Raw genomic sequence first — 16,703 nt, forward strand, 5'->3', positions numbered from 1 at the left:
CCTTTGACCTCCTCCGTCTTTCCTGTCCCGAGTTTCTTGCCTGGGTTCCCCTCTTTCCAGTCAGCCCCTCCAGCACCCCCCCACACACACACACACACACACACACTCTAGTCCAGAACCTCAGAGCAGGTGATCATCAGCTGCAGTTACTCGTTCTACCAGCCCCACACCTCCCAGCGCCTGGGGAGGTTGTTAGCACAGGGTCGGGTTTTTTGTAAGGTTTTTTGGCTGTTTTTGAAGGTGGATTGTGGTATCTCATTCCTGATTAAGTTGCTTGAATTCCCACCCAAACCTCCCCTGCCAAGGCCAGGACAGCTCTACAGGAAGGGAACAGGCATGGCCCTTCTCCCCAGGCCCCAGCCAGGCTCTAAGCCACTCCTCAGCCAGGCAAGACTTTAGACTCATTTCCTCCCCCAGGAGCACTTAGAATAAACTTCCTCCTTCCTTGTGACATTGTTTAACAGGGCAGGGAGAGTTGATGGCAAACTTCCTCAAAGGAGGGGCAGAGCCTGCGCAGGGCAGGAGCAGCTGGCCCACTGGCAGCCCACAACACTCCGTCTCACCCTCTGGGCCCGCTGCATCTAGAGGAGGGCCGCCTGTGAGGCCACTTCCCCTCCAGCAACTGGGAGGCAGGACTGTCACAAGCTGGCCTAGGGTGGCGGTCAGCTGGGTCAGGGACCCACGGCACCTGCTGGACCACCTCGCCTTCTCCATCGAAGCAGGGAAGTGGGAGCCTCGAGCCCTCGGGTACGTCCCCCCAAGAATGGAAAGGGCTATGGTTCCAGGTACACATGATTGAGAGAGGGGAAAATGGAGGTGGGGAGGGTGGGAAATAGGAGTGAAAGAGCCTGAGACGGAATGATGAAAGGAAAGAAAGAAGGAAACCACATAATCGAAGAGATTCCTGAGATCAGACTCAGGAAGGCAAATAGATTTCATCTGAGGCACCAAGCCTGATCAATGAAATTAGACTGTGATAAGAAGGATTCTGGGGCTGAGTTTGGGCTCAGGCAAAAGCATGCTATGATTGATTAGCTATGTCTGCCATGGGCACAAGAAGGAGCTATAGGGCATGTCAGCCAGGGATTTGATAACCTACACTGCAGGGTTTTTTCCTTAACCACAGGGGCCCCCCAACATTTATTCTTTCATTCACTCATCTATTGATTCAAAAAAACACATTCCGATGATCAACAATAAGCCACACAAATATTTGAAAAATGAATAAAAAAGAAAGGAATGTTGTTCTTTGGCCCCAAATCTCATTTTTCTCATAAGGTAATGATCTGAAAAGTTGTGACAAAGGTGCATGGACTTGAGAGATTTTCTAGCTATGTAATATTGAGCTAGTCCCTTTCACTAAGACTCAGTTTCCTCGTCTGTAAAATGGGAGAGAGAGTCTGAATATCCCCTATCAATCGCTGAAGTTCTCATTGTCTACGCAACTATGATAATCATCACTGAAGTACATAAAATAACATGTGTGATGTGCTAAGTGCTCTCCATATAATAACACATTTAATCTTCCTATCACCTCTACAAGGAAAGCACCATGATTATTCCCACTCTGCAGATGGGGAGCCAAGGCACTGAGAGATTTAATAACTTGCCTAGGCAATCTGGATGCAAAGTTTTTGCTCCTGCCCACTGTGCCACACTGACTCTATGCTGCAGTGGATTCTAAGTCCACAGCTGGAAGTGGGCTGCCTGGGTACAAGAGTGTCCTTCTAGATGATTCATCCAGTGAGCATTAATTGGGCAGTTCCCGCGTGTCAGGTAAACAAGACGTAATGATTAACAAGATGAGGTATCACACATGGTTCTAACCAGAAAAGGAAAACTTGCACAGAGAGTCATTTTCAAAACAGTTTTGACATACACCATGGAGATAGCCTGGGAGTCAGGGCAGACTTCTCCCAAGAGAATGCCGGGTCCTTCAGGAGTAAAGAGCAGGAGAGGAAAAGAGTGGGTCAGTGGAGAATCTCTGAAAACGGGGAACAGGAGGAAAGAAAGAGGAGGGCAGAGCAGCTCAGGCAGGAGAGGGGTAGTAGCTGGTGGTGGAAGGTGAGGTCAGTGAGGTGGTCGCGCCCAGGTCTGCACAGGCTAGGGAGGAGTTTGCCATTGCTCAGCATCTGCCCAAATCTGCGCATCTGCCTGTCTGCCCTCGGGCACCTGGAGGTTTAGGGGCTTCTGTCTTATGGCCATCGTGTGCACACCTCTTCCTGAGCTCAACTCCATCTTTACACACAGACCCTGCTGCTTCCCATAGGAATGTTGAAGCCTCCAGAACCCATGGGACTAACTTCCTCATTGGCACTTCCCTGGGGTGGGGGATGCTTAAAGTCATCATTTGCCAACATGTCCTGGTGCTGGGGCAGCTGCTCCCCCTTGGAGGAGACCTACCTGTCTACTACTGGCAGGCCTGGTGAGACTTCAAGTGGGCAGCCGACAAGCCTGCCTGGGGTACACGCAGCCCCCACCCATCCTGCAGTCCCAGAGGGCAGGTGCCCTGGAGCGGGGCAGACGTCTCCTACAGTTGGTGCCAATCCCTTGCTTCTGGAGGCTCAGAGGTTTGCTTCCCCAAGGGTGTGGCCTGGGGAGACAAAGACATAGAGGTTGTGGGGAGAGCAACCCTGCCTTTGGCATTTGAATCCCAGTTCTGCCCATTTTCTAACCATGTGACCTTAGGCAAGTTGCCTATCTTATGGGCTTGTCTGACCCTCCCTTATCTCAAAAGAATGAGGATGGTAATAAATTCCTTGGGATTTGACAGTGTGCATTTTGAAAAAGACAATGTGTGCAAAGCACCTACCATGATGCTTGCCACGTAGTAGGTGCACAGTATAGGACAGTGCTGTTGTCCAAGATGTGCACCTCCTATGCGCCAGGCAGTCTGCATGGAACTGGGCATTAGATACTGTCTCAGGAAGTTCACAGCCTATCAGATAAATTAGTCACATCGATGATTGAAAGTAAAAGGAGTCAGGGACTGCACTGTACAAGAAATGTCAACAAGTTCTACGTGATCAGTACAAACAGCAGTCCCAAAACTGGGCAATGCATATGGAGGGTTGACTGTGTCTATAGAATGGTGCCGAGTACTGTATATGGATTAGCTGGTTTAAATACAATAACTTTGCATGGGAGGTCTTATCATCCCCATTTTGCAGTGAACTACTGAGGCCTAAGGAGGTGAGGTAACCTGCCCAAGGTGGCAAGGCTATGAACAGTAGAGAGAAGCTTTATGGCCAGGCAGTCCAGCTCCAGGATCCATGCTGTTGGCCACCACACTCCTCTTCCTCCCACATGTACACACGTCGCGGAGGGAGTGATCTAGGCCTGCACAGGCCACAGAAGGGGGACCTCACAAAGGAGGCCACATTCCACAAAGCATGGGATTCCTCTGGTGAGGAGAGGTGAGGGCAGCCCTGGTGGAGAAAGCCCTGTGAGCAGAGGCATGGAGCTAGGAGCTGTGAGTCACCCAGCAGAGCCAAGGAGAGGCTGGGAGCCAGGAACAAAACAAAGGCCTTGGACCTTTCTGCAGGTACAACGGTTCTGTGTTGGAGGAATATTCTGGTGAAAATGTCAGGAGCAGTGTGGCTTCTGGTATGGAAGCCATCGGGAAGGAGGCTGTTTCTGAAGACACAGAGAAAAAGCCAAGAGTTGGCCTGATTCTTCAGGTTCCATGAGGACTGAAGTGTTCAAACCTCAGGAGGGAAGGGGTAGGGTGGGAATGTAATCCAAGTCTTTCTTGCAAGTGTAACTGTAGTTTGAAATGGGAAAATCATGTATCAGGTAGGACTTTTCTGGGTGCAAGTGACAGAAACCAACTCAAACCAGCCCAACAAGTAAAGGACGGGTATTGACATACACAACAGAAAAGTCCAGAGATAATTCTGACTTCAAGAAGGCAGATCTGGGGGCTCAAATGACACCCCCAGCACTCTGTGTCCATCTCTGGGAGCCTTTTCTCCATGTTGTTCTATGCTCAGACAGCCTGTACTCATGTAGTGGCAAAGATATACATAACATCTCCAGTTCGGAGTCATCTCAACTTAGCCACTCCAGCAGAAAGGCAGCTTCTCTCTCCTGGAAAGTCCTTCAAAAGTGGTAGGAGGAGACCAGGCATGGTGGCCCACGCCTGTAATCCCAGCACTTCAGGAGGGCGAGGCAGGTGGATCACTTGAGGTCAGGAGTTTGAGATCAGCCTGGCCAACATGGTGAAACCTTGTCTCTACTAAAAATACAATAATTAGCTGGGCATGGGGGCAGATGCCTGTAGTCCCAGCTACTGGGGAGGCTGAGGCAGGAGAATCGCTTGAACTCGGGAGGCGGAGGTTGCAGTGAGCTGAGATCGCCACTGCACTCCAGCCTGGGCAACAGAGCAAGATTCCATTTCAAAAACAAACAAAAAGTGCTAGGAAGGCTCTGGTCTTCTTGGCTTGGGCCACCCGCCCATATCTGACCCCATCTCTGCAACCCAGAGATAGATCATACTCATCTGCTAAGCCAGGACCACAGAGTCACCCCTGGAGCCAGAGAAGGGAGTAACCCCCACCAACTGCCTCGGAGGGAGGGGTTGATTCCCAAAGGAAAATTAGGGTGGTCGGCAGAAGAAGGGGGAACAGATGTCCACCACCCCAACTCCAACTGCCCCTACTTTGTTACACTACTGTTAGTAAAGTCACAGATGGCAGTACCACATAAGTCGTTCTACTGGTCCAGATCAGCCACTTACTCTCTCTAAAGCTCTTTCCTCACTGGTAAATGCAGCTAACAAAAAGAATCTGCCAATAAGATTGTTGGGAAAATTAAATGAAAAGACACAGAGCTTAATATTGGCAGAATACTAATAATACCTATTAGAATTATTATTGTGATTGTTATTAAGATTATTACTTCTTCAGTGAGATCTCCTGATCCCGTGCCTTCCTAGGCAAGACTTATCTCCTAATGGCTTCCCAAGCCAGTGTCGACTTTGTTGTGGAGGCCACCACGTCGGTTAATTAAAGAGGTCAAGACCCAGCTGTCTCAGACGGAAATGAATAAATTACCCACTGGGCGGGAGGTGAATCTCTTCATGCTTGGCCTGCTGAAGTGACTCCGATAGGCCAGCAGCAGGCCTGCAGGGGCCAGAGGGTGAACCCAGATACTCCACACAGCCCCACCCTGATCCAGTTAGTCCTCTCTGGGGACGCACGCCCAGCTCTCAGCAAAGAGAAATTCTGGGGCACAAACTGGCCTCTGGGGCTAATGGACCTGAAGATGTCCAGTATCCTGAGATTTCCCCCATCCCCTCAGACACTGGAGGGAAGGGAAAGGGCTGTATGTCTGTCCAGATGTCTTCCTCTCTCTCCAGTTGCTCTGCTGGGACCTGGAGGAACCCATTTTCCACGTGGAGCACACCCTCTTCTTCAGCCTATTTCTGCCTCCTTGAGAAGGGGGATGGAGGGTGGGAGGAGCATCTCCAAGGGAGAGGGCAAGAAGGCCTGCTTGATTGCAGAGCACTTCCTCTGTGCCAGGTGCTGGGTTTTGGGTGCATTCTTGCCTTTAATCTTCACTAAATTAGAGATCGTGATGGCCATGTGAAAGGAAGCTGAGGCTGAGAGAGGACTGTGTCCACACTCCCATGACAGGACCTAGATGGGCACCAAAGCCCCCACTCTTAGCCACCACGTTATACAGACTCCCAATTCCCAGGCCACACGAGGCCTCTGCAAAGTCGAAGGGTGCAAATATGACTGGAGCTGCCACTTACTGAGGGTGACCTGGGTGCCAGGTACTGAGCGTGTCACCTTCAGAGGATGATCTGTCAGGTGAATGGGAGGAAAGTCTCCCTAAAACCTATCTGAGGAGAGGGGAGAGGTGGCTGACCCCTGCCAAGTAAGCAGAGCTCATGGAGCCACCCCCCGAGGAGGGTACTGGCTGGTGAGAGACATGGGGGTGGAAGAACAGAATCTTAGAAACTCACTCTTATCCCATGGGAGCCTCCCTTCTCCCTCACCTTGGCTGAGCCAAAGACAGGCAGGCTGAAGCTCAGCAAAAGGAACACCTGAGGCTCAGGTCCACCTGGAGCTAAAAGAGGCCACACCTAGGGCAGAGGTGGGCAAACAACAGCCCGCAGGTCAAATGCAGCGGCCACATGTTTTTATAAATAAAGTTTTATTGGAACACAGTTACATGTATTCATTTATATATTGTCTGTGGCTGCTTTCCTCCTACAAAGGCAGAGTTGAGTAATTGTAACAGAACATATGGCCTGCCAAGCCCAAAATATTTGCTATGTGATCCTTTACAACTTGTGCTTGAGTTGGGCAAAGTGGTTAAGAATGTGTGGTCTCCTGACACACATCGCCTGGGTTTATTTCTGGGATCTTTTCTATCTTTGACTCTCACCAGCTATGTGACTTGACCCCCGTGCCTCAGTTTCCCTTACTTCTTCATTGAGCTGTTGTAAGATTAAATTAGTTAAAATAAGTCAGAGTCTCAGGGTAGTATCTGGCATGTGGCGTTTGTTGTCTTACTCTGGGAAGCACCCTAGGAACTTGAGGAGTAAAAACCCTCAGAATCCTGCACCTTTTTGTGTCTTCTTGCATTTCCTGCCACGCAGCTCTGACTGGCACAATAATTCTACCATTGGCCAGAGCTGGAGAAAACCATTAACACCAATAAATAAAATTAAAACAGGGCATAATGGGAATAATGGGCTTATTTCCTTCCAAAATAAATGTCACTGGAACAAATTGTTCAAACCACGAGTCTTATTGTTTATGGATTTATTTGCTGTTTATCTCCCCCTCTGTATTGGTGACATGATCAATAATTGCCCATAAATACTGGGTGTTTATAAGAAGGACCATTTAGAAGATGAAAGGAGGCCTCTGGTTACTTTGATTCCTTCACACAGGCCCGGGCCACAGTTGCGGGTGTTCAGGACGGCTTTTGGGGGTGATGAGAGACTCATAGCAAGGGGCAACTGGGTCTAGGCAGGGTTGCACACCCCCTGGTTCAGGGCAGGACCCATGGCAGTGCCCTGACTCATGTGCATGCATGCCTACATGTGTGCCTGTGTGTCTGTTAATATGCCAGTCACTTCCAGTCTCTGAGTGTCTGTTTCTTTTTCATTCTCTGTCTCTCTACCTCAGTCTTGTCTCTTTCTTTTGAAGTCTGTCTCCCTCAGCCCTGTCACTATCTCTGTAGAGTTTCCCTCTCTCACACTCATGCACACAGAATGCACCCCCTGCAATGAATCCTTGCCCAAGCAGCATTGCTGGTAGAGACAAGTGGAGCAGAAAGAAGCCTAAAGAGGAAGTATTGATAGAACCCCTCTGCCCCGGTGACCACACTCTGTCTGCAGAATTTCCCGGGATAATGAGGAAAATAGCTGGACTTGGATTTCCAGAAGAGACTAGTTAGGTTCTAGAGTCTGAGCATGTCTTCTGGGCAGACTTCTACTTCGGAGAAAAATGTTAGGAATGAGGTGAAAAAAAAAAGAAAGTCATTTAGATGGAGGGAGCAGCTCCTAGCTTTTTACCTCCCAGTTTCTTTTCCCAAACGGAAACCCACTTCCTTCCTTCCAACAACATTTACTGCACACCTCCTTTGTGCCTCGGTGCTAGCATCCGGCTGCGGATGAAGAAGGCCTTGGAGAGCCACTCCCTGGAGGGGAAGCTGGCCTGAAAATCAGGGCTGACTGTGAAGGCTGACAAGGTGCTTTCACGGAGAGATTCACAGAATGCCGGGGAAGGGCCAGGAGCCAGGATTTAAGCAGGGAAAATAGTCACTTATTTCTCCACCAGGGTGCACTGCTCCACCTTCTCAGCCTGGAGAGACAGCATCTCTTTCTCTGTCCATCTTGGCTCTGGGACAGGTCATGGTTGAGATTAAAGGCCCTGTGTACAGAAGGCCGCAGGCAACAGGAAGTGCTGACATCCCGGCTCCTGTAGGGCCTTTGAGAAATGTCACAGACCGGCAGGCAGAAAGAAGCTGTAATGGCATTTTGGGTCTGCAGAAAGAACAAACATCCGTATAGGAATCGTGCCCTGGAGGTGCACTAGCGAGAGGCAGCAGAGTGAAGGGGGTCCTGTCAACAGGGAAGAGACGAGTGGACCCTGCCAGGCCGGCGGACCCCTTCCAGACAGGTGGCCTCACTGCCCAACCTCCCTTCCAGGACAGGTAGATAGCATCACCTTCTTTTCACAAAGGAAGAAATCAAAGCCTGGAGAGATGTGCAGAAAAACACACAACTAGTAAGTGGCAAACCCAGGTCTGTCTGATCCAAAAATTCGTCCTCTTTTCCCAGTATCACAGGCTTTCACTGCCTGATTCTTTTAAGACCAAGATCACATGCACTGTCCCAGCTGCTCTGCCCCTGTATTTGCATCTGCTGGCAGGACACGTCTACCACAGGAGGGATGCACCATAGTGGTTGAGGATGGGACCTCAGTAGCCCCAGACTTATCACATCTAGCTTAGCATCTCCAGGGAGAAGAGAGCCTCTCTCCCCCCAGTTTCCCATACATCAATCGCAGGGAAAAGTCTGGTTGGCCTTGCTTGGGTCACATGCTCACTCCTGAACCAATCACAGGGAAATTGCAAAGCTCTGATTGGCCAGACCCTTATGACAGGGCAGGCTGCCATGATGGATGTGCTCCCATCCAGGACCACAGGTAGGTGTTGAACCTTGACTCAGAGAGTCAGGGAAGGCTTCCCAGAAGTGATTTCTCCAATGAGACCTGAAGGACGAGTAGGAGTATCCCAGACAAAGAAATAGGAGAACCGTATTCAGACAGAGGGACTCGCAAGTGCAAAGGCCTGGGGCTGCTCCAGAACTTGTCTTGCACACAGCCCTATCTCCCCCAGTCTTCCCAGGGATGCTCAGAGAATGCTTTGGAAATGAGCTCCACAACTGACTGTGTGGCCTTAGACAAGTGACTTGCCCTTTCTGAACTTCAACTTCCTTCTCTATCTGGTGGTTTAATCATTCTAACCTTCCAGGACAATACAAGAATTCAATTCATTCAGTTTCCAAATATTCATCCAGCACTTCCTCAATGCCCCACATCCTAGGCCTGCCATTGAAAAGAGAGGCTTGGGGCTTACACACACGGCTGACCTGCAGTCAGAAATGAGAAGGGAGCTATGGGGAAGGGCAGGACAGAGGAAGAGGTCCAAGGACAGTGAGGACAGACAATGGGAGGAATGGGGTGACTTGCAGTGATTCATGCCTTCACCAACCCCACCTTGTCCCCAGACCTGCCACCTCCCCTTCCACTGCCACTTGCACACACACCACCCTGAAGCTGACTTAGCCATGCTAAGCTGGCTAGGTAAGCATCCAGGGCAATAGAACTTTTCTCCTCGTTTCTTTGCCGGGCAACTTTGTAACCTGAATAACAGGTTGGGACAATCTCCAACAGGAAGGAGAAAACACACTCTTTTGGGTTTGGGTGGCTACAGAGGGATTCTTGCTCCACCCTGTGTACCTGCTGCGAGTGTCTTTCCCCCTCCCCACACCAGCAGGCCAGTCCTGGGCCCCAGCTCCAGAGCACTCACGGGCTGCCAGGGTGAGCAGGCTAGAAACTCACGACACCGGGTAGCCCTGCAGGTGCTGGGAGGGCAACTCAGCCCAGAGGAAGAGCAGGCTGGGGAGCCCTCACCGCCCAATGGGGACTGGCCCCTGGCCCATGCCCCTCTCCACCCCACTGCCCTGAAGCCAGATTTCCTGCTCAGCATGGACAGGACAGCAAGAGGCTAGCCCTCTGCCCAGGTGTGTGTCCCCTACCCTCTGTCTCTGTCCCTATCTCTGTTGTCTGTCTCTGAGTGTTTCTCTTTGAATCTGTGTGTGCGGATATTAAAAGTACTTGTTGTGTCTCCCTCTTCTCATTCTCTCTCTCTCTCTCTCTCTCTTCCCCACCCCCCCCCCTTCTCTCCCTCTCCCCCTTCAACTCTGTCCCAGGCTGGAGTGTCTCTGTACACACCCTCTGTGAATATTCATGTCTGTCTGTCCATCCAACCCCATCTCTCTGACCCTGTCCCTGTCCTTCCATCCTGTCCAGCCACCTAACCTCTAACATGGGGTTCTAACATGGCTCCTCTAACATGGGGTTCCTCCAAATGTCTTTTGAGTCTCATCCAGGAACCTAGGTTCCTGGACTGTAGGTCACATCCAAAGCGTAGTCGTGATCATAATATATTTTTTATCTGGAAAGAAAGAAGCTGGTAATCTGAATTTCAGGAAGTTAAAGTTCCACAATTTTTCTGTGGGTAGAGCCAGGTGACAGCTTGGTTTTCTCACCTGGAAGGCCCTAGAGGAGTAACATCAGGGTGGTGGGAGGACTGTTACAATTCACAAGAGGAGGTGTGGTTTTGCAGTTGCTGTTGCTGTTATTGTTGCTTAAACATTAAGGACTGGTTCAGCCCAAGCACCTCTCAGTGTATATATGGAGGGCCAAGGAGGCGAACAGACTTGCTCAAGGTTGAAGAGAGTGTTGGGGGCTGTGCCAGGCACGAGCCCAGTCTCCTGTCTCAGGTCTGAGCCTTTGGCAGTTGAATTTGGAGACCATGTCTGTTGAGATGGATTTTTAGGATAAAGATTCTGGGGTGGGGAGGGGGCAGGAAGAGTTGTGGGAGAGGTCATTACAGTCAGAGAAGGTTACCTGCTGCCTTGGAGCTGGTGTGGGAAGTCTGGGACCAAAGACCTCCTGTCCTCTAAGTCTCCACAGACCTCCTCGGGGTTTCAAAGCTGCAAATCACTGGTAACTGTCCAGCACCTGGGGGGTGACAAAGAGGGAGGTGGAGAGTAAGATGACCCTGCCCTGCTCAGGGTCTCCCTTATTCTCCCTGAATAAGGGAGAAAACTTTGGTTTCAACCCTCCTCTGAGATAAAAATTCTTGGCAGTGAGACCCCAGTAGGGCAGAGGAAGAGGGGTGTCAGGGAGTGTTCAGCAGCCAGAAACCTGCATCCAAATTCTGACTCTCACCCTTGCAAGCTGAATAACCCTGGACTTAGCCATGGTGGGTCTTGCTTACTCATCCCTAACATGGGGGTTGTGAGGATTAAAGAGATAATGCAGAGATGGCACCTGGCACAAAGCCACCTGTAATATATGAGTTGTGATTACTGTTTATCTTGGTACAATAAACAAAGATCGACTGGGCTTCTGCTCCCTGATGGTTTCACTGCAGCTAGCTAGCTCAACCTCCCTGGCTGGCTGGTAGGAAGGAAGGAAGGGAAGGAGGGCCAAATAGACAGCTGAAAGGATGGATGGACAGGTAGATAGAGAATAGAGAGATGGATGGAAAAGTGAATGGACAGAGGATGGATGGATGGATGGATGGATGGATGGATGGATGGATGGATGAATCAACTGATGGGTTGATGGATGGATGGGTGAACAAATGAACAAATGGATAGATGGATAAATGAATAAAGCAAATCTCCCAAAAGACAGTGGCTTACCAGACTACACCTTCCTCTACTTTCTAATCTCTGCACTTCAAAAAAACATAGAGAATTAAATATAAAACTCCAGGGGCAAGAGTGAAGGAGAGGTGGAGGCAGACAGGAAAGGAGGAACATTGCCCTCTTGTTCATATGGCAGGTGGTGTGGAACCCAACTGAAAGAATTATGATCTCCACAGTTAGAGGTCCCTGTCCCTCATATTCAGGCTTGGTCACTTGCAGACATGATGCCAGTTTCTAACTGGATTTTCTTCTCTCCATAGGTGGAAGCTGACCCCAAGCCACCCTTCACCTGGACAAGATGAGAGCGTCAGGTAGGCTCTGAAATTGGTTTTGGAGTCATTTTTCTGTCAGCTGTGTCCACCCATCCTGGGCTCACAGTGATTTGGCTGTATCTGTTCTCAAATGGTCAGGCCCAAATTCCAGGAGGAAAGCAATCCAGGGGAGGCTGGAAGAGTAGAAGAGGTGACTTCTGTCTCTAGGCTGAAAGGCAGGAGGAACTTCTGCACAGAAGCCCCACATGGCTGGGATCATTGAGAGTGCCCATCTTGGAAACACTTGGCCTGGTTGGAAATTAGAGACAAAAATATTTACCTCGAGGAGGGCTATTCTAGAATTTTTATACCATACGGCTGGGCGCAAGGGAGGCAAAGGCCTTCTAGTCCACACCCTCATACTGTACCCCCTTTGTACAGATAGGGAAACTGAGACAGCAAACAGGAAATACGCCTGCCTCATTTACATTTGAGAACAGCTATAAGGAGTCAGGGGCACAGGATTTTGAAGTCAGCTTACTCCTCCGGGTTTAAACCCCACTTTTGACACATACTAGCCAAGTGACAGTGGGGAAGTGACTGCCTCTCAGTTTCCTCATATGTAAAATAGGAATAATCAATAGTATCCAGCACATAGGGTTACTCAGAGAATAAACTGAGATAATGTATTCAAAAGTTGCTCACATGGTGCCCGGCACAAAATTGAGTGCTGTGTGAATGTGAGCTGATACCCAAGAGGAATTCTGGGTGCCTAGATCCATGCTGTGCCGTTGAAGACCAGGGTTCCCCACAGACCTGCATCCCACCCCACAGGACCCGGCGGGCCTTCTCCCCAGACCATGTGGTAAGACACATGTGAATTTGTCCAGTGGCCACATGGGGTTGGGCAGCCCCAATCCCAACATGTGAATTTGTCCAGTGGCCACATGGGGTTGGGCAGCCCCAATCCCAAGCCACCTGGAGGCTGCCTACTTTTGACAACTACAATATCCCTGCCAACAAGCTCAGGGGCAAGGGTGTTACCATGTCTGCTCTGTGCCTGAAGGACTTCAGCTCAGAGAGGCTGAGCTCCTGCTCAGAGTCGCACAGCACTGCTGGCTGCCCTGAGCACTGGCCACAGCCTTCCTGACTCCTGTTCCAGGGCTCCCCTCCCAGAGTCCTGCCCTCCCACTGCAGTTCTCAGGCCTCCCCTTAAGGGGCTACAGAAAGGTCCAGAATGCTGACCTCATTGCTAAAGATTCTCTCTCTCTGGAGGGCTAAGTGAAGCCCAGGCAGGTACATTTTTAACTTTCTCTCCCAAGGGACCCACTTGGGGGAATGTTGCCACATGACTTGGCAGCACAATCTCACCATCTGGCCACTGGACAAATTCACATATGTCTTACCACATGGTCTCATGGTCTTGTCCCCAGCGTGGATGTGGTCTGAGCCTACAGCATGGGGTCTGTGGGATTTGGGAAGAACTCACACGTGGTCTTGCGATGTGGTCTTGGCTCTGTGGTCTCCTGGCAGCATCCCCTTGCTCGGCAGGTGTGCTTCGCCTCCTGGCCCTCATCTTTGCCATAGTCACGACATGGATGTTTATTCGAAGCTACATGAGTTTCAGCATGAAAACCATCCGTCTGCCACGCTGGCTGGGTAAGTGGGGCTCACTGCTGGGGGCAGGAACTGCAGACCAGGCCTGGGGGCCAAAGACATATTCTTCCCTCCATCCCTAGATGACCCATGACAAGCTGTGCTGCCTTTGGGACCCCAGCCATCGCAGGGAGAGGGGGCACCCGCAGACTACCAGGAAGGGTGGAGTCCATGGGAAACAGAGGTGCATTGCAAGGGCCTGGGCAACACATGTGCCCACATCAAGGACCACTTTGAAAAGGTGACCCGAAGAAGGAAGGAAAGAAAGGAGGAAGGACAGAGGGAGGAAGAACAGAAAGAAGGGAGGTGGGAGGAAAGGAAGAAAGAAAATCATGTATTGAGTGTCTTCACCTGCACCTGCTGCTCCCTCTTCCTCTATCTCTTCATGCAGATCCCCCCCACCTGCCCTCCTACCTGGCTCCTTCTCAGCCTTCGAGTTTCAGCTAAGGTTGCCCTGCTAAGGTTGCACCCCTTTCTCCTAGTTTAGCTTCTCTCATGTCAGGCTTTTTCCTTCAGAACACCATCATTATCTGTCATGGTTTTTATGTTTGTTTATTGTTTGTTGCCTGTCTCCACACCCTAGAATGTGAGCTTCCTGAAAACAAGGATTTTATTTTGTGTGCATCCACCTCTCTAGTGCCTGGCACAGAGCAGATGCCTAGTAAACATTTGATGAGTGAAAAAAAAAGATGGATGGATGAATGGATAAATGGGTGGGTGGATGGATGGGTAGTTGGAAGGATGAGTAGATGGATGGATGGGTAGATGGAGAGATGGATGGATGGATGGATGGATGGATGGATGGATGGATGGATGGATGGATGGATGCATGGATGGACAGATGGATGGATGAGTGAAGAATGGCTGAGTGGGCAGGTGGATAGATAAATGGATGGTTGGATGGGTAGATGGAGGGATGAGTAGATGGACAGATGAATGGGCAAATGGAGAGATGGGTGAATGAATGGGTGGGTGGAGAATGGATGAGTGAATGGGTGCATGTGTGAATGGCTGGATAGATAGATGGAGAGATAAGTAGATGGATGGGTCAGTGGTGAAGGGATGAGTGGGTAGATGAATGGGTGGATGGGTAGATGGGTCGGTGGAGGGAAGGGTGGATGGATGGACGAGTCGGTGGAGAAGGCATGAGTGAGTAGATGGATGGGTGGATGGCTAGATGGGTAGATGGTGGGTGGGTTGGTGGATGATGGGTGGGTGGATAGATGAATGAATGAATGAATGGATGGACAGGTGGAAGGATGCTGGATGCTAGCTGCTTTACATGCACAGTCTCATTTAACCTGCACAAATGTCCCACAGAGTGATCTATGGTGTGGTTGTGGAATGGACTCAAGCACATTCCTTGATGTGGTTTCACATGTGTTCTGAGAAAACAGAAGCTCGAGGAGATTTAAAAACTCGCCCAAGTTCCTCTTGGAGATATTAGAACAAGAACGGGAACCCAGGTCTCCCAGATTCAAATCCTTTCTGATCAAAGGAAGAAGTGAAGGGAAGGGATTTATATCTCTGGATTCATCCCACTTGAAGACCAAGAACCACGTGCACTGATGTCATCACAAACATCGGTGAACCGAGCCTCTCCTAGCTTCCTAAGACAGCAAGTAAACCAGTCACTCCTTCTTGAACATGACCCCACAGTGGAGTGTCTGCAATCCCTTACCTCGTTTGCTTCTTGTCAAGCATGTTCCACAGCCCATGTTGAGATGATTTATAAGTTTATATAGATGCTTAGTGGCCACCGTGTCCCCACCCCTGCACCCCCCTGCCCAGGATCGCTGCTTTTACAAACTAGACAGTGATGTGGCTGCACTAACGGCCTCAAAGGTGAGGGGCCCAGGTCAGTGTAGGAGGCTCAGGGATGTCCTCTAGAGGAGAGTGCCCCAGTCCGAGGTGGGAGAGGGGCAGTAATTGAAAAGAGACCCAGTAATTATTTCTCTCTCAGTACTCAACTACCTGGGGTTTGACAAGTCAACACCTCCAACCAACCATCATCAAGTGACTGCTGGGTTTTGAACTCTGTGTTTGGCCCCAGGGACCCTCAATGAGGAACCTGTGGCCCTGCTCATGGTCTGAGTCAGAGAAAGAAACAGACTTGATCACAGCATGTGGAAAAATGAAAGTGCATTAACATGATGCAGAGTCTCAAAAAATGTTTACAGTGGCAGGAAACGTAACCAGTGGGAAAGATGGCCAGTAAAAACCATTTGTGTTTCAGCACTGAAGGGGGTAATTTTCATTTACTTCAGAGGTTCCTAACCTCATTTTGTTATTTAATGCACTGATATAGGAGCACATATATGACTATAGCACAAATTTGGTTTTTGTTTTTACTGTTATCTTGATATATAATTGGTTTCCAATCTATTTTACTTTATGCATTTAATAACACAGTCTGTTGGAGTATAAAGTGATAAGTATCTCAAGGGAAGTGAGAATAATTTTATTCTGAAGGGAGTTCATGGGCTTTTCCAAACCACCAAAGGGAATCATGGCACAGAAACCAGATTAAGAACCCCTGTGCCTAGAAAGTTAGGCAGAGTTCTTTCAGATGAGAGTGACCAACTCAACTTTAACTGGTTTCAACAAAACACGATGTCTTGATCGTCCACTATGGGCATCTTGTGGCTTCAGGTGTGGCTGAATCCAGGAGTCTTCCGTGAAGGCCCCAGAGCTGGTCTCTCTTCTTTCTACATCCCTGGGCTCTGCTTGTTACTACTTGACCTCAACAGATTAGGGCCTCGTTCCATGGGCAGCTTTCTCTCTAAGGCAGGCACGATGGCTCCTCTCCTGATGCTTATCTTCTCACTTGCCTGAAAAAGCACTTTCTCTCTCTCTCTCTCTCTCTCTCCCTCCCTCCCTCCCTCTCCCCGCGCCCCCACCCACTATATATCAACATATCAACATAGGGAAGTAGGGAAGGGCTCTGTCTCCAGAGGAATGTAATAATATGATTGACCCAGCTTGGGTCTCATGCCACTCGTGAGGCCTTGGAGGCAAGGGGTAGGGACATTTCCAGATGGACAGCCCCTGAGAACCAAATGGAAAGCGTGTAAGTGTTGGGGGGTGTTCCCCCAAAAAAGGAGAGTTTCTTCCCCTAGCATTTCTGCTTCCTCTGGAGGCCCTGTCCTCCAGGCGTCACTGCTGGCATGGTGGGAGATACGATGTAGAACCGCAGAAACAACTAGGACATGGTATAAGATGTCAGGAAGTGGCCAAGGGCCCTAGAGCCAGTGCAGACAATATGCACTGCGGGCAGTCAGGAAAGAGACACTCCAATATGGGCCAAACACCCACAGCAGCACAACTCT

The 16,703-nt window shown here is 49.9% G+C and overlaps 1 protein-coding gene across 4 annotated transcripts in view; it reads left to right on the forward strand.

Moving 5' to 3' along the window:
• The first annotated feature begins 548 nt into the window (after positions 1 to 548).
• FAM3D (FAM3 metabolism regulating signaling molecule D) overlaps positions 549 to 16,703 on the forward strand; it is a 32,192-nt gene continuing 16,037 nt past the window's right edge. Inside the window, exons 1-3 of one of the 4 annotated variants that reach the window (XM_054480738.1) lie at positions 549 to 747; positions 11,728 to 11,778; positions 13,270 to 13,377. In XM_054480738.1, the coding sequence (XP_054336713.1) occupies positions 11,766 to 11,778; positions 13,270 to 13,377 (121 nt within the window). In that variant the 5' untranslated portion in view covers positions 549 to 747; positions 11,728 to 11,765. Of the gene's footprint in view, positions 748 to 8,620; positions 8,670 to 11,727; positions 11,779 to 13,269; positions 13,378 to 16,703 lie in introns of those variants that run through there. The other 3 variants (XM_054480740.2, XM_054480739.1, XM_054480741.1) reach the window with 3 other exon arrangements.

The sequence above is a fragment of the Pongo pygmaeus genome, chromosome 2, assembly GCF_028885625.2.
Source record: "Pongo pygmaeus isolate AG05252 chromosome 2, NHGRI_mPonPyg2-v2.0_pri, whole genome shotgun sequence".
Classification (NCBI taxonomy): domain Eukaryota; kingdom Metazoa; phylum Chordata; class Mammalia; order Primates; family Hominidae; genus Pongo; species Pongo pygmaeus.